This window comes from Primulina tabacum, chromosome 18 (genome assembly GCF_025594145.1).
Source record: "Primulina tabacum isolate GXHZ01 chromosome 18, ASM2559414v2, whole genome shotgun sequence".
Lineage (NCBI taxonomy): Eukaryota > Viridiplantae > Streptophyta > Magnoliopsida > Lamiales > Gesneriaceae > Primulina > Primulina tabacum.
In genome coordinates, this window is record NC_134567.1 from 25,854,939 (window position 1) to 25,864,789 (window position 9,851).

At 29.8% G+C, this 9,851-nt stretch overlaps 1 protein-coding gene across 1 annotated transcript; it reads right to left on the minus strand.

The window, feature by feature from the left end:
• Positions 1-6,689: 6,689 nt before the first annotated feature.
• Positions 6,690-9,330, minus strand: LOC142533677 (two-component response regulator ARR17-like). The gene is made up of 5 exons (XM_075640522.1): positions 8,633-9,330; positions 8,457-8,533; positions 8,289-8,366; positions 8,090-8,160; positions 6,690-7,217 (listed from the first exon to the last, which is right to left on the minus strand). Exons 1-5 carry the CDS (start codon positions 8,805-8,807, stop codon positions 6,866-6,868), a joined length of 753 nt encoding a protein of 250 aa, XP_075496637.1. The 5' UTR covers positions 8,808-9,330; the 3' UTR covers positions 6,690-6,865.
• Between the last annotated feature and the right edge of the window lie 521 nt (positions 9,331-9,851).

Below are 9,851 nucleotides of genomic sequence, written 5' to 3' on the forward strand. Positions count from 1 at the left end.
TGGGAATGGGAAGAAAGGGTGGACTTTGGGAACAATTCATTGTTAAGGAAAAGTTCGAATGGTGGTTACACAAGTTTGTTATCAGATAGGGATAGACAAGTTTTTCACAAATAAATTAATTTATTTGTGATAAATAAATTGATTTAAAATAATATGCGCGCGATTCTGATTCTATATTTTTCGATAAATATTTTAAATTGAAAGAAGCGGAATAAAGTTATTTTTTTAAAAAATAAAATAGAACATATAAACAAAAAAGGAAGAAAGAAATTGATTCCTCATGGCTGATTATTATTATTATTATTATTATTATATATTATATATATTATATTGCGGGATCGAAATATTGGAAGAAATCTTCAACGCGTAAAAAGTCAGAAGGAAGACTCCATCAACACATGTATTTCAGCGATTTTAGGTCAAAAGCCACTGAAAGTGTCATTTTGTAGCCTAATTTTTGTTATTATTATTATTAAATTATGACAAAGTCCCATTTGAATAATTTTGGTGTAATTGCTTAGAAATCCTATTTTAAAGTGCAGTAGGAAAGTGGTGTAGGCAGGGACGTTCTTATTTGAAGGTAAAAACTCGGACCTATTTTTCTCCGAACCTATAATTTTTTTTTATTATGTAGTAGTGTAAATTGACACGAAATATAAATTTATTATTTATTGATTTTTTTCCCTTTCGATCGTAAAAATTTATTTTTCATGTGCCAAATATAATTTTCTTTATAATTCATGGGTCTCTCGATAAATTATTTATAAAATTTATTATTTCTAAGTCACTTGGTTTTGTAGTGAATTAATTGAATAAAATAGTTGAATATTTTCTAACTCCACACATTGCTTACAAATTCTTGTTAGTTATCTTTGATCTTATGTTTCCATTAGTATGTGCAAAATGAAGTTTTTTGAAGTTAAAGTTCATCAAAACTTTTCTCTCCAGTCAACCATGCCACGAGAAAATATAGAATGAATTGGTTATGTTATCAATTGAGAAAGAAATTATTGAACAATTTGATTTGTATTTTTAGCTCACTCAAAGATGAGTTGTTTTTTAACGATCATTTTGTACATGTTTGATCTTATTAACTCAATTATAATATATATTTTTTGATTTTTGTGCACGTGTAGTTTTTATATTATGTTTAAGATAGTGATTTAATTCAAAAAATTTATGAGTTTAGAAGAATATTAATGCACGTTATGATTTAATGTCTCTTTTTAAAGTTAAACTCAAACCTAAAACTTTTAAAATCGACCCTGGGTGTTGGTGCAAAGAATTTATTCAGCTATCAATCTCTTCGAAACCAAAAATGCATGTGTTATGTGCTTACACAGGCTATTTTGTAACGAAAAATAAAAAAAAAAATTGGTGAAATGAGAAAAAAATGCAAAAATTCTAATGTAGGAATAGAATACAGAGAGCAATTTTGAAAAGTGATGTTTTCTTAAATAAATAGTTAAAAGAACAATAGATTTTCATCAATTTTACAATTATAATATTTTCGTAAATAAATAGTCATAATATAACTAAAAAAATTTGATCATACCAACCTATCAAACCCCCTTAAAAGTATATATATTCTTAAATATGTTTAGTTGTCCTATTAAAAACATGTCATGTTGAGTAACGTTATATTGTCTGGTGTAATTTACGGTACAAGTTTTAGTAAAATATATTTTGATTATATATTTATATATACATACAGCAAGATATTCTAAAAATAAAAATCTTATTAAACAATCGTGTTTTTTGATATAGTGTAAGCCGTTGAATCGGCCTTGTTCAGATAGTGAAAAAATTGAAGTATGAAGATAGATCCATTTTTAAAATTTAATTTTAGACTCATTATTATCTTTAAAATTCATGTCATTTGACGTAATCATTGGTTTGTCCGTTTTTATGAGATATTCTCGTAAATTTTTATCCATGAGATGGTTGATCCGAGTCGTGTCGAGAATTTTTTCTTGTAAAATTGATCCGTGTAATAGTTTTTAAAAGTATTTTGTGTTTATTTTATTTATTTATTTTTTTTTTTTTTGAAATCTATTCTAAGGGATGGGATGATTCGAACCTGAGTCGTTACAAGGAGAAACAAAGTGAGATCATTAGAATTAAAGCTCTATCTCGTATTTTGTGTTTATTTATCTAACTATTGTTTGGTAAACTTTGACCAGTTGTATTTAATTAATCGTTATACATGTTCTGATCCGACGAGTGGAGGCTAATTTCTTCAATTGCTTTTAATGAGGTAGGTGAAAAAAGAACCGCAACGTGTTTTTTAAAAAAAATTTAATAAATTCGAATTGAAGTCTGTGTCTTGCTGGTTCTAGTCAACCTTGAAATTACATCCCTTTTTTCCTTTATTTTTCGGGGTTTTTTCTCTCTTTTTTTGAGCGTATTAAATTTTGAATTTGTGGTGTTAAGACTTCATTTTCATACTTGAATTGGTTATTGGTAGCAATTTAATTTTCATTTTTTAAGGTTGGTGGGTTGATCATTTCAGATTTGGTTGTTACACCAATTATTGTCTTTACAAAATAAAATAACTCTACACGAATATTTCAATTATTACTAATCATATATATAACAAGAATACGTTTCTCGTCAGATAGTCTCACGGTTAACCATATTCATATTTATAATAAAAAGTAATATTGTTTATGGATAACTCAAATAAAATATATGTTTTACAAAATTGACCAGTAAGATCATCTCATATAATTTTTTACGATATAAAAAAACATGTATGTAATAATTATTACTGGTGTATTATCGCCAACATTAGGGGTGGGAAAAATTATTGGTGCATATGATAAGATATTAAATAATGTCATATGAATTTATCTTAAAAGGTAATTTAGATTTTAATTAGTTTCACAATTGAACTCTTGATTCAAGCTCGTTGTGCTTCTTCGATCGAGCTCTTCGTTAATTTATTTCTCTAATTGAGCTCTTGAATAGAGTTCATCGCCTTGCCAGAGCTATGTTTATTTTGCATATTTCTTTGATCGAGCTCTAACCTAGACTAACTTATTAATTTGATCAAGATGTTGATATAACAGCGGTGTGTATGATAAGAAAGATTAATATGTTGATTCGCATAAAATTGTCATGAGAATCTTTAAACTCAAAAATTCATATGAGATTGTCTCACATGTCGATTTTTTGTTATACGAATCTCCTACCTGACCTGACTCATTATGTTAAAAAAATTACTTTTGACTCAAAGTATGGATCAAATCGATTGGGTCTCACATATATAGATTCGTGAGACTGTCTCATAGAAGATATATTTATCTTTATATTAAAGCTTGTAGATTAATTTGACTTGTTTGGATTAACAAAATCTACGTGAATTTCAAGTCCACTCTATATCAAGGTTAAATATATTTTTTTATAATAATTATGACGGATTTCGAATACATTTGTCATAACATTTGTCATAAGTGTCATTTGAAATTAAATACTTGTTCAAATCAAATCTTTCTACACATATGCAACATTGTATAACATATTGTTTTTTTCTAACACAAATTTTGTTGAAAAATATTTTCAAAAGTTCAAAGTATATAATATCGTAATCAAAAGATACTATCTATCAATCCATTGAAATCAGATCAAAATCAAATTTTGACTAATTTTCTGAGATGATTTACTACTTAAAGAAATTTTATCGAAAATGAAATCGTCCAAAATCTCGTCAATTTGGACGTTTGTCTAATGACAAAAACTCGTGTGAGACGGTTTCACGGCTCGTATTTTGAAAAACGGATCTCTTATTTGGGTCAACCATGAAAAATTATTATTTTTTATGCTAAGAGTATTATTTTTTATTATGAATATCAGTAGGGTTGACCCGTCTCACAGATAAAGATTCGTGAGACCGTATCACAAGAGACCTACTCTTGTATAATTTGGTCTTAGAGTGATCTTAGATTCCAAATGAAAATATCTTACACCTCATGAAATGTTTGTAAAAAGCTCATTTTGTATTTGATAAAGCTCATCAGTGCTAATTGGATTTCTTTTATAAAGCTCGTTGGACTTTTTGAGAGAAGCTCACCCTAATTTAGTGCAAAATGGATTTATTTCCTATGGCTCATTAGATTCCTTAAATGGTGTTCTTTGTTTAAGTGGTATGGTAAACCCTCGTTTTATGTCATGTTCCCCAATTTAGTTCCGCATTTTCCAATTATCCCGAATTGGTCTTCAATTTTTGCTTGTTTTCAGGATTTGGTCCTTCAGTTAATTTTGACGGTTTAACCGAACAGAATTTCCCATTTAAAGGAAAGATGGTAGGTTCAAATTCCTCACTAGTAATAGCAATCGGGCAGGTTTGGTCAAACTCGGACCCTTCCCGCCTCACATTGGCTCCGCCCTGTGAACCAGGCGGGTCCGAGACGAGCTGGACTTGTGAACCCGTTGTTTTTTTTTTTTAAATACAAAATAAAAATGTTTAAAAATTAATTAATCATTAAAATTATTTTTCAACTTTATATTAATATTATTTAGAACAAAAAAAATTATCATAAATTAAAATATATCAATTTTTATTCAATTATTAATTAATAAGAAAAGAAAAAGTCTAATTATATATTTACATATTAAATATATCATAATAAAAAAATTATTTCAATTTAAAATATTATAAATAAAATTATGGATAACATATTCAATTTTCAATATTAAAAAAATTATATTATTATTAAGATATATATATACTTGGGGGACGGGTCCAGCTAAATTCGGAACACGCTTGAGACCCATTTTACCGGGTCTAAACCCGTTCAGCCAACGGATTTAATTCGGAGTTGAATTTATACATGGTTAATTGTCATCTCTATTCCTCACCTCTCATTAAAAAAAAAGGAAAAAGGAAAAAAAAATTGTTTATTATATACATAGTGACTTTTTTCTATTTTCTCCGTGGTTTTACCCAAACAGTTTTAAATATTTGCCGCATAAAATTGTGATGTTCATTTTCATATCGATCTTCATATTATTTTATATCTCGTGATCGTATGTGGTACTAATAAGAACAATAACTATAGTTAACGCTTTTTCAATATTTTCAACGAAATAAATTTCATTAAATTTTTTGTCGGATTTAAAAATTATTAACTACGTACGGCGTGAATTCTGTTTTATTAAACGATCAGCAAAGACAAAATGACATTGTAGATGGAGGTCCTGATCATATAGAAACAATGACGTGCACATTCAGTTATGAACCGAATATACTTGTTGAGATCTTCTCGCAAAAGACATAATCTTTCAAATACGTTACTAGAAATTTTATTTTTAAAAAATTTGTCTATTTGCGTAACTCTTTAATATTTCACGCACGGTTTCTTCTTCTTCTTTACTAATTAATATTCACGATATATAAAAAAATTTAAAAAATTAACAGTAATATATATTCGTTGATCATTTATAAAATTATAAATAAAATAATTTTGGATTTTGATAAGCTGTAAATATATGTTCTGAGTCATGAAGAATCGAAAATTGAATGAAGAGGCATATCATCGTTTGGTGCTGTTTAAAGGACCCAAAGGTTAATCTCTTCATAACATGGAACTAAAATTTAACTGATTTACCCTTGTAAAAACAAATGTTTAATTTTGGTCTTGCATACTTTAAACATCCACATCAATGACTCGTACTAAATATATCGTCTCCTTACCAGAATCACAATAACATCATGTCGTACCAGATACATCATCTATTGGTCGACAGATAACCACAAGTCGATCAGATGCATTATCCGCCTATCAGCATATAACCGCAACTCAATCGGATACATCATCCATCGATCGACAAATAACCAAATTTTGACAAATTTCATGCCTTAAACTTAAAACAGACCAATTTATCGGACTAAAATTCAATTTTCCCTAATCTTTATAAGTTATTCATATAATGGCAAGATTTAATACATTATCACTCTCAACATTAATCTCCTCTTAATACCAAACCAAATAATTCCAATACAGCCCAAAGTCCTCAATTTACTAATGAATCAACACTTTGAATACAATATTTATTCCGAAAGAGCCCCCACACATCACAAGTTAGATACATATTTTCTTTTTTCTCTCTTACGAACTCGTCTTCATCACTTATTTTATTCGAATTTCTAAAGTAGTTTTTCTATTACATCTTAGTAAGTTCCAAAAATGAAATAAATTAGGTCAAAATAAAAGATTAGTTTGGACACAACTTCAATGCTACACTATCTCAATTAAGTTAGAAAAGAGTCAAATTCAGCCGAATGTCAAAAAAATTCTAAGTTGACTGAAGTCGATTCGAAATTCGAATATTTTTTAAAAGGCCGACACATATATTTACAAAAAATACTATATAAAAATGAATTTTATTCATTGCCGTTACGCCTACCGAACAAGAAAATAAATAAAAATAAGTCTCTTGTGAGACGGTCTCACTAATATTTATCTATGAGACGAGTCAACCATACCGATATTCACAATAAAAAGTAATACTCCTAGCATAAAAAATAATATTTTTTCATGGATGACCCAAATAAGATATCTGTCTCACAAAATATAACTCGTGAGACCGTCTCACGTGATTTTTGACATAATACGTGGGGTTCAGACCCGAACCCGATATTCCTTTAGCAGACAAGAAATAACATCAAATGACAACACCCGTATCCGAATCAAATCAATTATAATCCCATATATTGAATTCCAACAACAATGTATCTGTCACGTAATCTTCCAATTAGGACCATATCTCTCCAAAAAAACATCTTTCGAAAAAGTCAATTTACTAGCAATTCTCAATTATTTCAAGACAAATCAAATCCCGGTGACGATTTCTTGATATTAGTTTACTCGTCAAACCTCAATTTAGTCCGCCTCGTGAGAGATTCTAGCGATGTAGGAGAGCAAGGCCTAGATTGTCTTGATGGGAATGAAGAAAACGATATCGGGGAAGATGGCGAGGAGGTGGACGGTGGAGATGGACTCGATGAGTTATCGACTTGGGATGGTGACGATGGTGGAGATGGAGATGGAGATTGTAAGGATGACGAGTCGGAACTTTCACACGATTTCCTCTTATTAAAGCAACTCTGGTATCTTGGGATCCGTCCCTCCCCTAACATGTAGCTCTTCAAACGTTCCACGTCGGATAATTTCACGGGTTTTACGATGAAATCTTCGGCTCCTTCTTCCAAACATCTGATATCGAATAAGGACGTTGTTATAATCAAACACTATATATTTCCAAGTTTTAGTTGATACAAGATTTTCAACCATGAATTTTTCTACACATTTTTGCCATATTATTTTTAAATATAAAATCTGCATCAACTACTTATCATTTCACATTGGATAAATCTTCCGGCTAAGTAAAATACACTGGACAAGTTTTATGTGACCAACTCATCCGAAAAGGTGTTAATAGAAAGAATCGAACTCATGACCATAAATCATCACTTGTATGTTCCACCAACTAGGACATGGAGCCATTTTGATATCTTACTTATATGATAAATTGTTCCCACAAGTTTACGGATTTGCATACTTTATCTATCAATTGGACCAATGCTATTATTTTGTACTACACACAAGAGATTGTCTCCCACATGATAACATTTTATATATTGTAATATATTAGAATAACTTGTTTTATACGAAGAATAGGTATCTTGTGAGACGATCTCACGAATCTTTATCAGTGAGACGGTCTCATGAATCTTTATCTCTGAGACGTGTCAACCATATCGATATTCACAATAAAAAGTAATATTTTTAGCATAACAAATAATATTTTTCATGGATTACCCAAATAAGAGATCTGTCTCACAAAATAGGACCCAGGAAACCATCTCGCATAAATTTTTATCATATATTAAATGGTTCATTGAATTTAGAGATTCGGGAAGTTGGGTGAAATCTACATATTATTTTAGCACACAAAGTCCACTCCTTTAACATTTTTTTATAAAAAAAAACTAATTTTATTCTTCAACATCAAATAATTAAAATTAATCTAATCAATCAAAATTAAAATCCGAGAAAATATATAAAAAAATGAATGAGCTTTTTACCTATCGATCCGAGCCAATACGTTCTCAGAAGACATAATCACCACTGGTATTTCTCTAAAAGTAGATGAACTCTGTACAAATATTAGAAATATTTTTAGCTAATTTAATCTTTAAATTGTTTCTCGTTACTTCAAATGGAAAATAATCGATTATCTCGATTTTTATAAAATTGTAAACTTGAGCCGTCCAGAAATTAAACCTTGATTTTCTTCAGTAATTCGTATCCAGTCATTCCCGGCATACAATAGTCTGTAATTATCAAATCTACCTTTAATCCCTGAAACAAAAAGATCACCAATTCATAAACATGACAACATTCTCAATCCAAAATTAAACACAAATATTTTTTGAAAAAATCTGAAATTACATCGAATTCTGCAGGGTTTTCCTCTTTATCTAAGCCTAAATATTGCAAAGCCCTCCTCCCACTGTCTACTGCTGTCACTGCAGGAAAAATATTTTCCAAATTTTAGAGAATTTAATTCATAAAGAATACAACCCAAAAGTTTCCATTACAAATTCAAGAGAACAGTACGTAATTACCTTTGCAAGAAGTTATTTTGAGGAGCTTCTCAATTACTTTCCTATCAATTAAACTATCATCCACAGCAAGAACATGAACTTCATGAGAATCAAAACATGGTGGCAAAGGCAAATCCTTCGAACCCTCAGTTCCCTCTGCTCTCTTTAACCTCGAAAATACCTCATTGTTTGCCATCGTTTTCGAGAAAACTCAACTGCCCAGGTGGAGAAATGGCCCAAGATTGATTACAAATAACTTCAGCTGATTAAAGAGCTCATACAGCAAGTTTTTCAAGAAAACTCAACAGCCCAGATGACAATAACTTCAACTATAAAGCTCGTATATACAATATCTTGAAGAAATCTAGCTCGGCACAGCTCAGATGGGTAAAAATGGCCAATATTTTAACTTTGGTGGAGGATTTTCAGCTCCCAAGTTCAGACAACTTTTACACCTGTTGCTATGGGTAATTATAGTGGAAGGAAATGAAATGAAAAGAAATGCTGTGTATGTAGTGGAAATGTGCACACATATCGGCCAAGGCGTCTGCATCAAAATTATATATATGATAAAAATGAGTCCTCGAAATCAAATCTGGAGAAATCTACTTTTTTAATGAATAAAAAAGCATTGGCTGAGATTCTGAAATCCACTTTGTTGGTGATACGATCTCCCAAATCCACGAGAGGTTATTCAAACTTTCCACGCTTTTTTATCTTTTCGTGGGATTTTTGGTAAAAGTCGCGTTTACTATTTTATAATGGCGCGGACCGCTGATTATATATATATATATATATATATATATAGTACCTTAATTTACAAAAAAAATTATAAGGATTTATATAATTTCTGAGCAATTAAAAAGTTAGCTTTCACATTTAATGAATAATAATAATAATAATATTGAATTTTACAAAGAAATCGATGTTTCTACAAACACTGAATTGACTAAAGATCGACAATAGTTTACGTACTCGTTTATGTTAATAAATAGCCTAAAACTAAATATAATTGGATTCGCTCTAATATCTCATGACAAAAACTTGTGTTAAACGATCTCATGTGTCGTATTCATAAAAAAAAATATTACTTTTTATGCTAAGAGTATTATTTTTTATTGTGAATAACGGTAGTTTGATCCGTCTCACATATAAAAATTCGTGAGATCGTCTTACATGATATCTACTCATATCTTATGATCATTGTTTATTTCATTATGTTGGAACGGGTCGGAATTTT